This window comes from Lytechinus variegatus, chromosome 3 (assembly GCF_018143015.1).
Source record: "Lytechinus variegatus isolate NC3 chromosome 3, Lvar_3.0, whole genome shotgun sequence".
Taxonomy (NCBI): domain Eukaryota; kingdom Metazoa; phylum Echinodermata; class Echinoidea; order Temnopleuroida; family Toxopneustidae; genus Lytechinus; species Lytechinus variegatus.
The window spans coordinates 38,603,959-38,625,193 of NC_054742.1; the positions used below are offsets into that span (position 1 = coordinate 38,603,959).

At 35.2% G+C, this 21,235-nt stretch overlaps 1 protein-coding gene across 1 annotated transcript in view; it reads left to right on the forward strand.

The window, feature by feature from the left end:
• Positions 1–21,235, forward strand: part of LOC121412025 — a 63,780-nt gene that overhangs the window by 39,912 nt on the left and 2,633 nt on the right. The window contains exons 2-16 of the mRNA XM_041604937.1: positions 6,109–6,258; positions 10,142–10,662; positions 11,136–11,210; positions 11,698–11,958; positions 12,240–12,960; positions 13,551–13,715; positions 14,246–14,410; positions 14,975–15,070; positions 15,645–15,737; positions 16,906–17,001; positions 17,762–17,857; positions 18,603–18,698; positions 19,088–19,183; positions 19,640–19,742; positions 20,551–20,673. Coding sequence (XP_041460871.1) covers positions 6,109–6,258; positions 10,142–10,662; positions 11,136–11,210; positions 11,698–11,958; positions 12,240–12,960; positions 13,551–13,715; positions 14,246–14,410; positions 14,975–15,070; positions 15,645–15,737; positions 16,906–17,001; positions 17,762–17,857; positions 18,603–18,698; positions 19,088–19,183; positions 19,640–19,742; positions 20,551–20,673 — 2,857 coding nt within the window. The remainder of the gene's footprint in view (positions 1–6,108; positions 6,259–10,141; positions 10,663–11,135; positions 11,211–11,697; positions 11,959–12,239; positions 12,961–13,550; positions 13,716–14,245; positions 14,411–14,974; positions 15,071–15,644; positions 15,738–16,905; positions 17,002–17,761; positions 17,858–18,602; positions 18,699–19,087; positions 19,184–19,639; positions 19,743–20,550; positions 20,674–21,235) is intronic.

Below are 21,235 nucleotides of genomic sequence, written 5' to 3' on the forward strand. Positions count from 1 at the left end.
TTATCGCTTTAAGTTATATTGAAAGGGACTAAAAGGGAGCTAGTGTGAATAGGGCTATATATATAGTTGTGCTACATTGCTGAGCTAACACACATAAATCGTTCACATTATGTGACATATTTTAGGAGCATGTAAACATTGCCATACATTCGAAACAAGACAAAATTATGCTAACATTTGAAGAGCGAATAAGATAAATGGACATTGAAGAAATTGGTGTCATCTGTGGGACATCAATTTATTTCTTAAAGGATGTTGGTAATTTATGGAAGTATTTTTTTTCTTCATAATGTACGTGGTATGACTTATGTTCAGATGGACATCTAAAAAATACATGTAACTGAGTGAATTATTTTGGGAAAACTATCTAGTAATTCCTCTCACTTACATATATTTTACATCTTTTTAAAGAACATTGCGGTATTTTCGATATGCCCGCCATATCGTTAGCCAATGTTATTGTTTCGTACGCCAAAATATCTAGATTAAAAAAAGAGGACATACTTTATTCGATTTTATTTCTTGCGTGGTTATGATTATCTGTAGGCCTTTATTGCTAATGATTATTATCGATTTCATTGTGTTAATGGGGTAATTAATCATCTGAAACAGATAGAGATAGAACCAATGCTAATTATACACCGACATGCCTCCCTTGACTACTTATCTGAATTATGTTTTCCTAAAAGAAGGAACTATTAAATAAGTAAGTCACTGATGTAATGTGATGTTGAGCTGGAGTTCAGTGCAAGCCTAAAGGCAAAAATGATTATAGGTACAAGAAGAAAAGAAATACCTTATCCTTAATATAGTGCTCGAAAGGACAGTGACCTACTTGTACGTCTTTTCCATAAATAAACTACTTTCAAATAAAAAAATAGGACATTGTGGGATGTAGTCATCCCTAAAACACGTCATTAGATATTTTACAGAACCACGATATTTGCTGCATGACCTCCGAAATAAACATCGAAAAGAAACCATCACCAGCTTTCGATAATAATTCAGCATCTGATGTAGACACTATACACACTTCATAGGAGCGTGGAATTTTCAAACTTTGATAAATATTTAGATCATTGTTGATAAGCTCAAGTGACAAAGACAGATAAACTGACAATGATGATTGCTAACATGGTGCTCAAAATGTGTTCTTACCGAGGAAAGCCTGGGTCATCGTGATGTCAAGAGCTTCAGGCCTTGGGTCATCGTTAAAATGGGGTTACACCAGACCGTTTTGCGTGCAGCAAGACAAACATTAGAGAAATGACAGCCTTGAGACAAACTTGAGCTAGAAAATTTCATATTCCTTAAAAAAAAAAATATCATGGTACAACTAATATTATTTGATCTTTACGATAATTCCATTCCTTATGTTTTTTCATTCATTTTGTCAATTAAAAACAACAATAATTCAGTACATTAATTATTACCAAGAAAATATCAACAAAAAGACGGATGGATTGCTCTACTAAGCTTAATTCAATTAATATATACAATTAATATATACAACTGTACTTTACAGAGGAAGCCCTTAATATAAATCACATGTAAACCTATTCATCTATTACAGAAGATAAACGTGTAAGGTTATTGAATATGTTCATTCGGGAATTAACCGCGCTGTATTTCATTATTTTCACACATATTCTTGCCATTGAATTTGAAAGAAGCAAAAACGACAATATGTTCTTTATCGCATTTCCATGCCATTCACATGCTACATTTAAGCTTTTTGCATCATAAATGTATATCAAAGAAAGCTCGGGGTTGTATAAATACAACTATAAATAATTTAACACTTGGCTAATTGTTAGTTTAAACTATTGTCTGCGATATGGGGGTATTCACTCGAGAGTAAATACAATACAGAGATAGATCTACTATTGTCTAAAAGACAAGAGGAATATTCAATATTTCAATCTTTGCACCTCTCTTATCATGATAACGGGATGATCATGGTGTGGGTAATGTAAACGAGAAACTCTGCGGGATAAGGTATGGTCATGCATATACGATTGGTGGGAGGTTCAGGGTAAAATGCACCCCCCCCCCTCCATTCAACTCCCCCATATTCCCATCCCCTCCGAAATGATATTGAAATCACAAGAAGTAGATTCAAATGATATAAAATCATTATTATTGTAATTTATTATTATTGTTGTTATTATCATCATTATCATTATCATGACAGTCATCATTTTCAAAACGTAATGATATCATGATTGGCTCCATCAGTGGTAAACACTATTGTGAGAAATATGAATTTGGCGGAAAACTAAAAAAAAAAGGTCTTCTAATGAGTATAAACACTTTTCAGTTAGGAAGGAATCGGCGTCAAAACAAGCAATGCTAATGCATAATGAGTTTGATGATAAAATGCTTGCTATTAAAAAGGAAATATATGTCTCTAATTGACCAGGATCAATTACTTTCAAAAATCGAAATGTTTGCTTTCATTAATTGTCTCGATGCATCAATTTGAAAATCTTCACGAAACGTACTAATCACTTTCTGATTGTTGTACACGGTCTTCATGGTCTTTAATTGTCTTAGATTAGTGGTGCATTTTATTCCAATACGACATTCTAAGAATTCATAGGGGACACTTGCATAACGAACTTCGCTTCGAGAGATCAAGATATTTGAACCCCTATTGGATCAATTAGAGTTGAACAGGTTTTGCCATTCAATGTGGATTTACAGATCCTATCTTTAAAGAATTGAAGACCGTACTCTAATTTTGAATATGATTGAGTAGTCAAATAGATATCTGATTACAGAGAGCAAACAAAGAAGTGTTTGCAGTGGCAATAAAACTGTACGAAAAAAAAAATCAGAAAATTATTGGATGAATGGCAAATGATTATTCTATTCGATTTTAGATAAAGGATCACTTAAACTGGTATTCAGATTGTGATGCTATTTCTGATGAGTCTTTGTTTATGAATTAATATTTAACTTACAGAGATCAGTATTCTTATATTATTTTGAATTTGAAGTAATGTGATCAAGAATTAAGATTTCTAGTACATGAAGTATATTGCCACATTATGATACGGTACCAATGATATTATTAATTGATTCCGTATACCAATATTCATGAAATGTATAAAGCGATGATTTATCATGTTTATGTTGATGCTTATCTACCATCCCGCCTGTTATGGTTCTCAGTTATCAATTTAGATAAATCTAATATTCATTTTTTGAGGCATCTTTCATAAGTATAATTTGTGTTTTCTGTCATTTTTAGTAATGCTTTCTTGAACATTTTAACTTTTCTTGTAGTGTAGGGAGAAAAGTGTTACCAGGCTCACTGATAGTGTAAACATTGATAGTATTCTTTGCACTCATTCATGTGTCCTTTTAATAGGAGAAACACATGGCCATGTCCCTGTATTCTTTTGCCTCCATAATGGCGTCCAAATCGCATAGGCCTATATGAAATTAGACCTGTGGCTGTGGTCCTGCGGCATCGTTCCTGTCTTCTAGAACCTATACCAACCTACCATGGCCTCCATCTCGGGGCTGACAATACGGAGGGTACGATATGAAAATAGGCTTTATGTTTCCAGCCTCTGACAATGTTGACTTACAAGTAATCGACCCCACACTGCAATTCAAAACTCCCAAACTCCAAGCACCCGAAGTAGGATGCATACATGTACAAACAACACATGCTGATAGCAAAACATCGGCCACCGTGGTGCACTCTCTCGCTATCAAGGTCCAGCTATTTGTGTATGTTTAGAGCTTTTTTTCTTCTATATTATATCCATTTTATGGTTATAGATGACGTGTTTCTTCTTTTTATGAATGGAGTAGTATTGGCAATTTCCGATCCGGTTTTAGAGGTTCACTGCCCCGGGGAGCGAATCACAGACTTCAGCATGTTCAGGGTACGATGTAGGCCTAACATGGAAAGTGATTAAAGCTATTTTTGAAAATTTGACGACCTCCATGGTATGATTTAGAAACAATATCTTGAATTTAACAAAGTATACATTTTTTTAGAGACAGTTCACCCTGCTCTAAGGAAGGTAATTTGTGTTTCAGAAAGAAACTATAAAAAAACACACACACACAATGATATGCTTTGAACTTGTGTCAATTATACATAAAAACAAGTCCATCATGTTATCCTGTAAGGGTTGTGTTATTACGCCTATTATTTTATTTCAGTGCAGATCTGGCTTAGTTTGGTACGATTATAATTATAAGAAGATTCGCGGAACCAATTAATGAAGAAGGGATTTCACAAACCACAACCTTTTATTATATTCTCTCTCGATCCATCATGCGTCAGTCATGTCAGACGGTCAGAGCATTCCTATCGAGGCTTATTCACCAGGGAGGCTAAGGTCAAAGTGAGAAAGAGGTCATGTTATGTGACGTTAACATACGATCTAGTCATCAGACCTTCTACAGCAATGTTATTTAAACCCGAATGACATAGTTAATGATTGAAATTGGATATTTAACCTAATGCAATGATATTGATCAGTATTATCACCTACAAAACTTTTGTTAGTATTTGTCAATGTTTTTCAAAGGCGAAGCGCGGTTCTTATCAATATTGCCAACATAACCTGGACGAAGGGTGTTAAATGTGCATGTATGTGACTTATCTGCACCGCCTAAGGATTTATTCATTTTACACCCCGACCTTTTAGCCTAAGAGTCAAGTGAACATGGTGAATTAACTATATATCACAAGGACCCCTTTACGATTTAAAGGGCGACGTAGTTAAAAAAATGACATCTCCATTTAAAATGGTATTAATCTTCGAGACCCAATTCCTGAATGTGAGTCAAGGTAAATGCCTACATATTGATTGATTCGTGAATATGTTTGTTATTTCTATGGCATACCGATCAATAAATATATCTTTATAATTAATAAAGATAAAGATAAGACCTCACGTCCAGGTGAAGTGAATGACATCGGTCTTGTTTCGAACATCACGATTTGTCCGTATTTCTTTTCACCAGAATGACCATGTACACAAAACAAGATCGAACCATTTTTGCTCATAATACCATAAATGGCACGTTTTAACATTGGAATTTCATATAGCATGTTTATAGTGACAATGGAATAAGGTATTGAAATATGTTGATCTTTTCATCCACGCTTAGGGATATATCTGTTGTCAGTGACTAACGGTTCAGTTTGATGAGAGATGTGGAAAACTGATATGAAGTGGAAATACTCGCATGAATTTTCTCTTTAAACTCATAGACAGTGATCTTTCTAAAATGCCCAGGAGTTGGTTTTGGCAGGAAATGTTTGAACGCTCACCGAAGGCTTGGGAAATACCGTTTAAAGGGGAAAGGGGGCATCAATTATTATTTTTTTTCAAGCTCTGCATGGGCATCAATTCATCTTTGAGAAATGATTCATAAGTGGTACAAGATAACTATGACTGTTCAACATATGGATGAATAGGGAAAAACGGAAGAGAATTATTTGTTTTCTTACTTTAGTATTCAGAATACTAGTTCCTCACGCAGTGAATGTGCATTATTAATTTTTCTTGAACTCTTATTTCTAAGGGACTTGACAACATACACATCTGTAGAAAAATCTTTCATTGTGGTCCCTTTAATGAGTTCCCAACGCCCTTCCCATAATTTAATATTAGTGTTCATTTAGTAGACTTGTTTATGACTCTAATTGTATTTGATATATACCATGATGTGACAATAAAGATGAAATAAACACAAACAATAAATATTCTTCTGAGAAGTATAACTTTGACCATGATGATTGACACATTCATTAACCATTTAGTGGTATTGATTATTATTTCGATCGGCTGAATAAATTTATCTCATATGCACAATATTCACATCGGACGAAAATGCTGCTTTTCAGCAAGTCCGTCTTATTGGATCAAATGAAAATAGCAAATATGAATTACGAAACATTGCGAATTAAAAATTAAGTACCAAGAACATACTGTATATTGTGATGTTGTATGAAACAGTGAATGAAAAGTAAGATCATGATGAGGTTTTTCTTTCATGTTTGACAGAATATGTTTGATTGGTTTTGGTCTTAACTATCTTATTTGCATATTGTATCGTCTATTTTTCGTCTAGGTTGGCGACCTTGGGCATCGTGGTCGTCGTGCTCGAAGGAATGTGGTGGTGGACATCAGACTCGACGTCGAGTGTGTGTTCGAGATGTTCCTAATGCATGCGAGGGAGACGCTAAACAGAAGAGAAGATGCAATGTTTTCGATTGTTCAGGTGAGTTTACAAATAATTACTCTCTCCCGTGTCTGTGTAAATATATATCTTTTGATATTTACACTTCCATGTAAACACATGAGAGCATTAACAGTTTCTGAAATGTAAAACATACATAAAAATGTCCATGCTAAATATGAATATAGTCAAATAAAGACTTTACAATGTCAACGAAAATCTGTCAACTCACGAATCAAATAATGTTTCAAATTAAGTACCCTAAATCATACATAAGTTCCCTAAATCATACATGTATATACTGGAAGTAGTAATATGATGTGTCTTCCCTGTTCGTTTCCCGTGGTAATACATAAACTATGCTTGTGAAGAAAAGTCTACGGAACGGATGTAATCGATGTTATACTCAGGAGCTATGTTTTCCACCCCAAAGAAAGCATCGGCTTTTTGGTTTCGAATATTGATTTCAAATAATATGGAATGATATTCTTGTCGGCTCCCCTATCCTCCTAAGGAAGTGAGACACAATACGATGGTGAAAATAGCAGCTTACGAGAACATGAGGAATATATTGTTCAAGTTTTAAAAGGATATTGATATATTCAAATTATATATGTACTGCATCCTTTATTTACGTCATCTTCATCGTTTTCCACACTCTTCTTAATGATATTGATTTTGAGAGGTCCATTTTGTATAAATTGCTCGCTGGCAATTGCATTATTGTAAGAAGAAACAGCATGACATATAAATGTCTGTGATGCTCTTTTTATATCGGGAGAATGGTGTCACTGCCAAAGCCGTCAAGTTCAGCCAACCGTATCGCTGTCTCTCTCATCACCACGATCTGTTCATGTTATGTCACTCTGTGATACCACCGACCATCATCGACCAGCTCATCATCGTCATCATATGGTATTCCTGCCCGTTTTCAGTAAAACGATAGGGTTGTATAGGCGGTGGTGTTGATGTATGTCCTCTACAAACATTGCGAGAAGTTGAACCAGATAGTGTTATGGGTTGAATGGCGTGTCATCATGGTTCATCATGGTCATAGACCACTTACATGGATCATGGATCTGGTAGATCAATGCATCGATGCAATGACATGACCCCTGTGATCGTGACTTCCAAATAATCGATCGAACTCGAGTAGCGAAGAAGTTTATATGATTTTTTTTCGGGGGGATGGATGCATGACAGGGGACAACTCCCCCATGCCGAATAATGTCTAAAGCTCCTTTCAATTTAACAATCGATGAAAAAGCACCCCGCCTTCTCTGCCTCAGTCACTCCATTGTATTGTTACTTTTCTTACTTTGATTTTATATTTATATCTACGAAATCATCCGAAATAGTTTCATGGTTTGAGATTGCAGTTTAAGCCACGTCAATGACAGCACTCTTAAGTCACTTCTGACCCTACCATCACCATCACCAACGCAAACACCAGTATTGTCCACATGCCACTGTCACCGCCCTCATCAACACTGTTTTCTGTCGGCATATCGCTTCACCGCAGTCCATCAGTATCATTAGCCCCTCCAACATCATGACATCACTCTTTTCTCTACCATTTCCATCGGCACGACTATTTTCACAAGTTCTGATCATATACCATCACCACAACCAAGGACATTACTCACTACTACCCATACAGCGAGCATCGATCACCATCACCATCGCCACCTTGACCAACTTCAACTCTGACGCCATCTCAACACTCTGTCTATACACTACCCCTATTACAACAACCGTCATTGCCGCCACAGCGCCCCTGTCAAACTTTACCACCAACCACCTTGTGCCTTTGACCTCCAATGTTACACTCATTTTAGTTGAGAAGGATTAATCCGAAATCATTACACCCTTGAGAAAGAAGCTTCATAGTTCTTTTTTTTTCACGGCACGTCATAACCCCAAAATGAACTTTCGTCTTCCAGACACTCGGCATGAACAGTTGAAATAACGTTACTCATGGGTATCTGTTGGAATAAACATTTTCACCTCAAATGATGTCAATTTGGTGATTCTTACTGATTGACAACCCTCTCGAGTGGAACTGAATGTGTCAAGTTTTGGGCTAGACTCTGAACTCCGTGAACCTGTTTTGAGGATGGAGACGGAGTAATGATCACACAAAGTACAAGTCATTGCTAAAAAAGCATGAAGAAGATGGAGGGAGGGCCGGGAGGGGGGTGTCGGGCTTACCCCATGCTGAAAATAATCAACAGGGAATTCACTATGAATTATGCTGCTTATCTTATCAATTTTCACGACTCGAAATATTGTGTTGAATTCGAATTAGTTGATGTTTACCTTAGTGTGCCGCTATTGATGCCTGATTAAATTGTTTGTTAATTCAAGTTAAACACAATTAAAAAAGCGTCATAAATCAATACACTCATATCAAAATCATCTTTACGAGAAATACATCAGAGAATACATTTAGGATGAAATAAAATAATAATTGTATTGGAATTTTTTCTATTCATCATCTTGATCCTTTCTAAAAGGGTACTCCATTCTTAAGCAAATTTTATAGAATATAATGAAAGCTATTGAAATTCTTAATGAAAATAGGGTAAAAAGTAACGTTTTGGGGAATTTTGAAAATTTGCAATGATTCTGACATGTCATGGGGTCTCAAAACATTGTTAGAATTAAAATGTTTACTATTTACCATTACTTGTCTACTTTCCCCGCCATTTAACCTCTTGAAATCAGTCAAGTCAAAGATCCACAAAATAACAACTTCGCGATTGTTATTGGAAATGTATCTTTCCCACACCTTAAAGTTCAATCAACCACTCTGCGAACTTTCTAAAGCTCATTTACCTCGATTGCTACATAAAATTGCGTGATGAACAGACCAGGTGGAAATAAGTAATTGATAAATTTGTTTCAATTTGTTGCGTTGGTGTTGAGTGTATGCTTCCTCGTGAAGTTCCTAAAGATCTTTTAAGGGGTTAATAACAACCAACACACTAAAATCGAACATAAGAAAAATTCAGGCAAGACCGAGAGAGGATGAATACAAACACGGGTAATCAATCCTATTGGAGCTGACTTCCTCTTTCACTTTTTGCCGAAAATGTAGTCTACTTAAGCTTAAATGTTACTTTCTAAACTCTAAACATTATGACATAAAAAAGTCTACACTGATAGATTCGAATTATTGAATTAGGCCTTATACAATAATGTTGTCGAATTGCCATTTCTGATTGAATTTATTGGCATTAACCCAAATTATTCCAACACAATTATATAGGCTATCTCCTCGGAAAATCGTAGACGCCTTTTATGACCATCGAATCTCTGGAAGGTGCTCAAAACTTTGAACAGCTGAAAAAGAGAGATTAATAAAATGTAATTTTGCTTTTGTTGCATGTGAAAATAATATTTTGTCCGACAATCTTCGCTGCTTCACTCGCTAATTGATTGAATCGCGTCTGTTTGGCACCCATTATAATTGTCTAAAAAGTTCTGTTAGTCTGAGGGTCTCTGTCTTTATAAAGGCATTACTTTAACAATTGTTATTATTAAATCAAACAACTATAAAATAGCCAACAGACTTTGAGAGCAAATTAAGGGCCTACAATAGAGCTCTATTGGCCGGAAGCCCTCTTGCAAATATTGTATTCCATTGTCAGAAAAGGGTTAAAATAAAGGATTTTGGACATCATTTTGTTTCAGTTTGTCGTGTTGCTTTCAATGCTATTTATTTTCTCAGAGAAAGTGTGAATACAAACAAGACATCATGTAATAAACGAACATCAAATCCTTAAACTTTGTCATTTGAAATATCATAATTAGCTTTCAGTTACATTCACACTTGAATTAGTGTTTATTCTTTTCGTACAATATTTAGTTTTCTCTGCGTTCACTACATTATCTTTTGCCATTTTTTTGTCTTGATTTCCAGATGAGAAAGACATGAAGAAGATTCTCCATCTTGATGACTTTCCTCCTGGTGTTCGACGAGCTCCTAGCCGGTGGACAGCTTATAGGATCACCCATCAAGCCAGAACGATTCGTGCTCCGACCAGTAGCATCTATGGGAAGAGCTTCCCGCATCAGTTCGCCGTCCTCCTCACCGTCAAACCAAAAGTGACGCTCCGAAAAAACCGCGGAGACCCGTACGCCTTGCTCTTCACCGACGCTGATGGCAGCATTCAATTCGGGATCAAACTCGCCAAGACTCCTTCGATCGTCTACAGCCAATTGGATGGGACTCTCAAAGAACTCAATTTCACTGATTATGTTTTGGATAGAAGCTGGCACTACATGGCTTTTAGTGTGAACAAACATACAGTAACGTTGATTGCAAATTGTAAGGAGGTGTTCACACTCAATATAGATAGAAGTGATCGAGTAATGATTGATGCAACGGGTACGACTTCAATCGGTAGTGGATATCGATCAGTTAATTATGGATATTTTGAGGTACATACATTTTCCTTATAATTTTCCTTTGTTTTATATATATATATTTCTGTTTTTATGACATGTAATATATGATTTGTGAAAATATATTTAAAAAATATCAAGAAACAAGCTTAATACACGATGTTAATAAATTCATGAAACACAGTGATATTGGAAGGTAGTTAGTGAATTAAATATATCACTATCAGGTAATAATCATTCTGAAATCATACCATCGTATCATTGAATCATTTAATAAATCGTATATACATACTAACCATTAGTTGAGTAAATGTTGATAACTCCAAAATTGAAATTCAAAATTAATCGATGGTGCCCCCAAAACATGTCAAACGAAAATTATGACGATGGGCGAAATACGAGTCCTCGGCCTAAACAAAACCTTGTTTTATTACTTTATTTATCTTGAAACTAATTTGAATCGAAAAAACGATAAATTTTTTAATTGAAATTTCTCATTTTGATTATAGGGTGATATTGATCAACTGATCATCGTGAATGACACATCTATAGCTGAGTTACAGTGTCTACCGCAGGAAAGACGTGTAAGTATACTCCTTACTCTGTCACACTCTTCACTTATGTATCTCAATTATCTATCTATCTATCCTTCCATCTATATCTACATATCTTTGTATACATGTATCCGTCAGTCTATTTATGTATTATAATGTATATAAGTATTTATCTATCTAATTCATCAATCCAACCACCTTTAGACCCGTCTGCATATTTCCCAACCATCAATTGATTTGATTTTTTTAAACAATAAAATTAGAAAAAAAATAGTAGCTGAACAAAAACCTTATATTTTCATATTAATGACCTATCTAAAAATTTAATGATATAGGATTATGAACGTACTTCACCCCATCAGGAGGTAAATTCTTTTCAACTTGAATGTTTCCACAATTCACATCATCGATGGGTTTCTATGAATGCAAGGATAGATCTTGACTATAAAATGTCTGATCAACATCTAATCAACAACATGGTTTCGGAATTCAACCTGGATTCCTTATTTTTTTCTAGTTTCCCGACCTGTTAAACGTTGCATCCACCACGCCGCCTTCGAGTTCAGTGAATAGTATGGATGCATCTATCGACATCGGGCTCGTGTATGACAACCTCTTCGATCCATTCCTCTTTATGGACACAGAAACGACAACGTCAATGCCGATGGACACGACGTTTCCTTCGTTCTCAGAGATGGAAGTCACTGAAGACGAGATGGATAGGGCGAGTGTATCACCGACATCATCGCCAACGACAACTCAGAAGGTCACTCAAAAGGTGAACTAACATATTCTATTTGATTTAAAGAAAAAAGTTATGAATATTTTGTTCTGCAATGTTACTTTTACAATCGTAATATGATAAATTAAATCATGTTTAAAGACAGTGATATCAGGAGTATGAATCTTTTGTTTTTTATATGATAATCATTCAGAGCCAAGAAAGAACATCTAACTATTGGAAAACATGAGTTAAGTATGAGCTAAAATTATTCAATAGTATGATTGTGATTGATATATCCATTCTATACAAAACATAATATATTCTTCAAACCGCAGATCATGACTCAAAGGCCAAGGACATCAACTCCAGCATTGACAAAACTGACTGTCAAGTTGGACAATGGAGCATTTGAGATAAATCAGTCTAACAGCGATGTCATCCACGACATCATGGATCCTGAATCTGTATCATTTGTGTACTTCGAGGACAACAATCATGCAACAGTCGAACCCGTATCTGATGACGGTGATCGAACTGTTCCTGGTCGTTCAGATGCCACCATAAATAAGGCGAATAACTCGAAGTACTGGACGATAACTCCGACGACGCCGACGTCCAAGAGAGGTCCGAGTGCCTACTCGCAGGTAAAGGTCCTCCCAACAACGATCACGGAGCCACCAACACGTGCGATGACGACACCAACAACGACCAGGAAACCAACCACTGTCCCTTCAACGACGAAAGCTACGACGACAAGAACGACAACTCCTGCAACGACAACACCCCCATCCACCACCACTACTAAAGCCACAACCACTTCAGTGCCCAAGTCATCAACAAGAACTATAACCACCACGTTGTCGACGACTTCAACTATGTCTATGAAGTCGACGTCGGAGATGAATGACATTCTAGGTGATGTAGAGGTTGATAATAACAGTGAAAGACCTTTAAATGATGGGCTGATCCCGGCTCCCCCTGGCGATGCTCTCTCACCCGTTGCTCCGGCCACTGTTCAACGCCCTTCTATCTACCAACACGGTAGACCAATTGATGGTATGTAATATCGCAAATCAATGCATCTTGTATTTGGTAAAACCGGTATTGAAATATACAAAAGTGGCAACAAGTTTCTCAGGAAATAGAAACCGTATGATAAACCCTTACATGCCTGTACCGCCGATACACAAACAAAATGCAAGACAATTAGATCAGGATACAAACGTTGAAATATTAATGAAAAAAACATCAAATTATTTCCCTGACGCTTTTAATACCCACATTGTAAAATGCTGTTTAAATTTTTAAACATGTTGTCTAAGCCCGTAAACTATTGTTTAAAATTTTTAACAACTTTTTAAACCTTTTAAACAAGTTTTTTTTTAAGTTTAAACAATTACAAAAAAGTTAAAACAACTTGTTAGAGTCACAGTCTTAAACTGTTTTACTGTGCAAGTAATTGAAATAGGGCCTAAAGGAAATTAATTGACTCTTGATAAAGAAGTATATAAAGTACAGTTTATCAAGAAAGGTTTATAAAAAATATCAGAACATATTTAGATAGAGGCAAGATACTTAAAAAATATATATATTGTTGTAATTCATTTCATTGAATTATTCATGTTCTATCAATATTCATTTTATAGAAAATGCAAACTGGTCGACATGGAGTACATGTAGTAGGACGTGTGGTACTGGTACCCGATACAGATTCTCAGTATGCAGCAAGGATTCGAACCTCCCTGATTGCTTGAATGGGCGTGGTATTGCAGCACAACACAAACCTTGTCGACACAATAATGATTGCAAAGGTTAGTTTTCATGGTATATGATGCACCCTCGATGTTTTAAAGTTTTAACAAACAATCTCTTTTAAAGATGAGAAATAATAAAAAAAGAAAAATTAAAGGCGAAAATGAGATGCATGTAGGTACTAAAAAGAAAGGTCTCGGCCATGTAACGCAAATTGAAAAAATACCATGAGACCGCCCATAGGTAGATAGGTGGGTGCTAAGCTGAAAGTGTTTTCTTCCTGTTCGTCTTGTATGCTATGATCTCATATTTTAGTTTCAGATTTTCCCCATATTACAATCTTTAATATTCATTTGTAATCTCGTACATTCCAAGTGCGCTGTCTTCATCAACAATATCGTACTTAAAAACCCAAAAGAAAAGCTCTACCCCCCCCCCCCGATGTGTTAAAAGCAAATCTAAAAATGTAAAACACATTCGCCAGCATTATCAAACCATCCTCTGTATAAATATTGGATAATAATAACTTCAGAGCTTATAAAAATGTACTTGAATCGAATAATCTCCCCCCTACTTGCTGTGATACTAGGTGTTCTTCGATGGAGCGAATGGGGTTCGTGCACTCGTACTTGTGGTTCAGGGTTCGAGACCCGGGTGGCTATCTGCAGAGACATCGATTCTCATGAGAACTGTACCAAGGTCGGTCAGTTGATGGTCGAGAGAAGGATATGTGAAGGGCTTTCGGAATGTCCACGTAAGTAATTATCATTATCATGTTTACTAATATATTTGGCACATTCACCATCATCACCATCCTCCTCCTCCTCCTCATCATCATCATCAACAACAACATCATTATCATCCTACTCCTCCTCCGCATCATCATCATCATCATGCCCAAAACCACAGCCTCATTTTTAAATCTTAAGATTTGCATAAATTTCAACATCCTTGTACAAAATTTAATTATTGATATGCACACTTATGCGTCTATCCATGTTTTTTTTTTTTTTTTTTTTTTGGGGGGGGGCAAAATTTGAATTTTGCATGTTTTATCGATATTTTCGTCCCCTAACATTTCCATTTAGATGATCGCCCCCTGATCGACACCCCTGTATGCACACCATTGGCAAATTGAAATGAATAAGGGAACGGTGCATGATTTGAGAAGACCAATTGCGCCCAAAAGATTTTCCTTTGAGTAATTTTTAACATTTTATTCGTTAAATATCGAAGAGCACAATGTTCAGTTAGTATATGGACTTATAGCTTGGTGTTTATAAAATTACGAATTATTCTTCTTTTTGTATAAATCCAGACTACTGTGTAGGTGGATGTCTGAATGGAGGAACCTGCATGCCAGAAGGTGTATGCCATTGTCCTTCTGGGTATGAAGGGAGAATGTGCGAGAGAGGTAAGATAATGTCCCCCCCCCCATCATCTGGTATCATTTTCTAACTCATTATTTTAATGTCTCACAATTACTATATTTGTTATATCTATAATACTCATGGCTAAAATAGAATTGCTTCTATATACTCTGCTGTACTATCACAACCACTACTACAACGAAAGTGATGGCGACGATGACAAACTGTATTATCATTATTTTATGGTGGAGATGATGCTTAATTATTATTGATCAAATACTTTACCATATTTATCATCTTCATCACCTTCACATCAATATATAGCAAAGTCCATAATCTCCATTTTTTAAGTGAACATTCTCTCTGTCTTCCTCTTGCATACCATTTCTTCACCAAAACCATGCAACCGCCTTTATTATTTTTCAAATAAATAAATCTATTTCATATCATACACAGATTTTCGCCCAGCATTTATTGTTCCTAGAATACTTACCAATCCCATACTACTTTTTTTTACATTACCTTTGAAATAGAATTCATTGTTTTATTCTAATTTGTTTTCAATTCATTTTATTATGATTTTGCTGCATGTCTGTTTATTTATTTTTTTGTCATCAGAGCTTTGTCAACATTCATGTAAGAACGGTGGAAGATGTGTTGGAAAGGATAAATGTCTCTGTCCATACGGTCATTTACCCCCGTTCTGTGATCGTAAGTTGACAGTTAAAACACTCGTTAATTCCTCCGGCACCGAACCAAGTTTCAAGTGAATGCAATGCTTAATTAAGCATACTTATTAAACAAATATTTTGCTGAAAAGTACAATATTAAAACGAAGACATGTTAGAACACGACGAAAAGAACTTTATATCTTTAATTGAATGAACATATTTGTGTGCCATTTTCAACACTTATCCGAAAAAGTGTTGAAAACATATATTGAGTAAAATAATCAACGCTGTAATAGAAGTATGGAGATAATTAAAGGTCAAGTCCACCTCAGAAAAATGTTGATTTGAACCAATAGAGAAAAATCAGACAAGCACAATGCTAAAAAAATCATCAAAATCGGATGTAAAATAAGAAAGTTATGACATTTCAAAGTTTTACTTATTTTTAACAAAATAGTTATGTGAACGAGCCAATTACATCCAAATGAGAGAGTCGATGATGTCACTCACTCACTATTTCTTTTGTTTTTTATTGTTTGAATTATACAATATTTCAATTTTACGAATTTGATGATTAGGACCTCCTTGCCTGAAGCACAAAATGTTAAAATAATGGAATACCATGTGTTCAGGGAGCAAGGAAACTTCATTTCAAATGACAATGACGAGAAAATAAAAATATTCTATATTTCATATAATAAAATACAAAAGAAATACTGAGTGATGTCATCAGTTCCTCATTTGCATACCGTCCGAGATGTGCATATAATTGTTTTGTGAAATGAAACGAAACTTTAAAATGCCATAACCTTCTTATTTTACATCCGATTTTGATGAAATTTTCAGTGTTATGCTTGTTGAATTTTTCTCTTTTTATTCAAATCAGGTTTTTGTTGGGGTGGACCTGTCCTTTAAGAACATGAGAAAAAATAGGTAATACAAGGAAATCTATAGTGAAGCAATCCCTATTTCAGACAAAATGAGGGAAATAATGAGAACATAGTCTTTTTTTTCAGCCTTGATGAACACGAAAAGAAATCTGGCATTATTTAAAATTCCCTTTCAAACATAAATAACAGCGCATGTGCCTTGGATATATTATAAAGATATTCTAGATATTTGTGCAGTACAGAGGTACTTTATTATATTTTTCAATGTATTTACATTTCTAATGATACAAATTTCTCCTAATTTTTTGTTCTGTACAGCTCTTTGCAACCCTCCGTGTCAGAATAATGGTCGATGTATTCATCCAGGGAGATGTATCTGTCCGAAGGGCTATACCGGTCCTGCATGCAGTAAACGTAAGTTACTGTTTATTTCAGCAGCGCATGGTTGCTTTTAGCACACGGATCACTGTAGGGACACGAAATTTTCAATCACAGTGGCTTGCCCCTCTTGTGAGTGTGTGTGTGTGGGTGGGTGTGAGAGGGTGTGGGTGTGTGATTAGAGCCTTCCAGTGCCCCTATTTCTTGTCACAATTACACAAATGAACTCTATTATCATTGAATATAACGTAATAAATAGATCGGTCTCAAGTATGTTTCATTGATGACTGCAACATCACTCCATTTAGTTTATTTTCTCCTCTTTCATATCATAATTTTGTTCTAATAAGTATTCTTATCACAAATCGGTCATTTTCATTAAGGCACACACATTTGACGTTTAACTCCATCATGGCATTTATGATTTGTTTTTACATTCGATTGTAACAGCATGAACAGTGTATTCAAAGCTGAATGTGCTATTATGTATTTTTATGCGAAGTAAAATCATTATTGCTAAATTATTTTTTTGCCACGTGAACATGTACAAAACGTTCCTTCTTTTTGTTTAGTCTGTCAGATTTTTCTCTTTTTTTTCTTTCACATTAATAAATATGCATTTTCCGATCAATGCTATTCATATTAATTTGGTTACAAACTTAACACAGAATGACAACAGTAGAGTACTTTATGAGATTAATTTTAATGAAAGAGAACAATTAAGCATATTGTTAAAGGTTATATGTTTTAATCAACTATCTGTCAACTTTTCTTTGTTATATTTCAATCTATACAGCTATTTGTGAGGATGGATGTAAGAATGGTGGTGAGTGCATCGCACCAGATCGATGTCACTGTCGCACTGGGTACTCCGGACCAGACTGCAGTAAACGTAAGTCTTATAATAGCAAAGGCCGACACAGTTAGCCCGAAGGATAGTTTTACTTGATACTTTTATGGACTGTTAGGATCTATATTCCGGATATAACAATCACAGTGTCTCAAATAATTCATTTAAATTAATTTCATCTATTTTTTATTTCCATTTTTTAATGTCAAAAATAAGTTTGGAAGTTTTTCACTATACTTGTTGAATGAGAAGTACATATTTCAATTGACATGTTTAAGTGATCTTGGGCTGATTAAAACATACAAGGTCATACTTTGTATGTTTCAACAATGATGACCAGCCTATTTTGATGTAAATCAGAAGGAACTTTGCGATATGCGTATATTATATTATTTCCTCAAACTAACGGAATAGCTCCTCAAAGTACAGCATATGTAGATATCATCACTTAAAACAAATAGGCCTACAAACACTATCGAAAATGAACTTGAGCAAAATAAGAAACGAACACTCGATCAATATACTCAGTTTAATTCAACTCAATACGGTTTATTGTGTGAAAGATATTGTAAAACAGTCCGGAGGCACATATTATGATGAGCCAGATAATAATTTGAAGAGTATTCTTCGTTTTTTTATGCCATTAATGCTGCTCGAAAACGATGGCTTTATGAAGACCAAAACAAGCTGATAAAGTTTTTTTTAATGTTTTAAGAATATTGCATATCATCGTTTAATTTGTATAAAAAATGAAATGTCATCGATTTTCTTTTATTACTTTTTTCAGCTGAATGTAGTCCGCCGTGTGAGAACGGTGGTGTTTGTTTACGAGCAGGATTCTGTAAATGTCAAACAGGTTACAGAGGAATCCAGTGTCAGATCGGTGAGCATATCTTGATTTGAAAAAAAAAAAATCTTTTTGAAAATCGTTTTAAAGTAATGGAAATTATACTGCTTTCTAACAACACATCAATTTGAAAGCGATTTAAACTTGACTACACTCTCTGAAAATATCTGGAATAAATTTTCCGGAGAGCGGAGGTCCATCTTTTTCTATATCGACACATATTCTCTCCTTTACTTGACTTGATTTTTTATACTAAATTACGGTTCATTTACATGGCATGCCTTTCCTAAAATCATATTACCGCTTGATGGAGGCACACAAACATAAACAAAAATACATTATAAATGTTTTATATGAATGCATGTATTTTATCAAATATAATCCAATTCATTCATTGCAGAGTAATGTTTATACTTATCTTTCAGCTTATTGCAGACGATCATGTTTAAATGGCGGGAGATGTTCCGGCCCTGATACATGTACATGTCCAAGAGGGTATACTGGTGCTTTATGTCAACAATGTAAGTATTATATAATCACAGAAACTTGTATTATTCGTTTGCCTCAACTTTTCTCGCCTCAATATGCACAGTCTCTTTTTCCAAACTTTTTCAGCCTTATTTTACTTTCACCATGCGCCTATTTTAAAACTTTATGGAAATCCAGTTTGGCCTGGCGATAAGTGAGAATCAAATCTCGCAAGAACTGATATATCAGTCTCGAATTATTATAGTAAACCCATTCAGTAATACCCTTCAGGTTTAGGGATATACACTAGTTAGGCTTGGGCTCTTGGTTTCATATGCAGTCGCATGCTTATGAATAGGCCTTGAATATGAAGGAATAGCTGAATGCGTATACATACCATGCATACAGGACTGAAAATCTTTTTAAAAGTAGAATTCTGTGAGTGCAGATAATGATAATACCATATCAATATTGATTAATGAATTTATCTGATTTACTATATTTTCTAGCGAAATGCCCAGACGGTTGTCCAGGCTATTCACAATGTATTGGTCGTAACAAATGTTCATCTTATGGACGTCATGTGGTGTCATCATCAACATCAACAAACAGGTATGCAAAGAGTTACCTCATTAAAACATAAATATTACATGTATTTGCACTTTCTCACAGTAGGGACGGGGAAGTCCCCGGTAGGGCCTATCTGTGACTCTTTCTATCGTTAAGAATAGAGAGCTATAAGAACGTTCAATTGCAAATGGAGGTAAGTCCAAAAATCGTAACAAAGTCGAGTTGCGCAATTAAATGCAAGCAAACTTAAAGTTCTTGCTCTTCATTCTGGGACATACGTTTGATTTGCATTTGAACATCTTTCCTCCTATCTATCATTGTATCGCAAACGAAAGAGTATTGAATTTCACTGAGACTTACCTATCATGCCTATTATGACCAAACATGGATGGTAGTTATGACGGAACTTAAAGCCCTCTCTCACAAAAACATTGTGATTAATCCAATAAACCTTCACTACCAAGGCAAGCTACTGATGTATGTCATTATTCTCGGTCTAGAAGGAGCATTTACTGACTATAGAAAAGTATTATTATTGGCCAAAACATGACGAGTGGACGTATTCATCGTTGGGCATTCTAGACCTACGTAGATGATGGTGTTGTCGGGTTTCCATAGATGATAGTGTTGTATTGCTCTCTAGGCCAAGGGCCACGCTGAACGGAGAAATTAAAAAGTAAGACCAACCTTATTTCATTATCAAAGAGACGAATGTCCACCACTTATAGACTCCAAACTCTTCAAGAAAAATCTATGTTATACTATAAAAAAAAACTTTTAAAAAACACACAACTTAACCATGATAAAGGTAAAAACATTAAACTATTTTTATCTTTTTTTATTTTGACAGGAGACAATGGTGTCCATTACAGTCTTATGTTGAGATGTATACTCTAACATACATCAAACCAGCTATACAGAAATACAGAGTTAGATGTGGAGCAAATGGATTACGAACATGTGAATCATCAAGGTTAGCTCTACAGACTTTATATACAAAAATAAATAATGCAATACGGTTCGCCGTATGATTAGTCCTGGAAAAGGACTGTAGTATGAGAATGATTCTCAATTACATCCGTTGTTTCCATTCCCATTCCATTCTATCATGCATCTTTAGGTTCTTGATTCTATCAGCATTAGCCCAGTAGTCATTTTGGATTACCCCATATAGAAGAGATAATTCTCTTCCATAATTCTAGAACAAATTTTCAGTTGCCTTGAAGTTGGACATGAACATAACTTTTTTTGCTAGATGAATACATCTTTGAGGTTGCGTCGTAAATCTAAAGAATCTACAATGAACCACCATACAAGCCTTTAAGAACACCAAATCCATCAAATTTTAATTAAAAATTACAAATCAAGTACAGACTACGAGAAAATTATGATATAGGTTTTGATGGATAGAGTATCCTGGGTAAAATCAATGCAAGTAGAATTACAGAAATTTGAAATGAGCGAACAGTTAAAACATCATGTTATATCCATGTTATCAGTTTCATTTCATCTCTTTCGATCAATCTTCTTGTTTT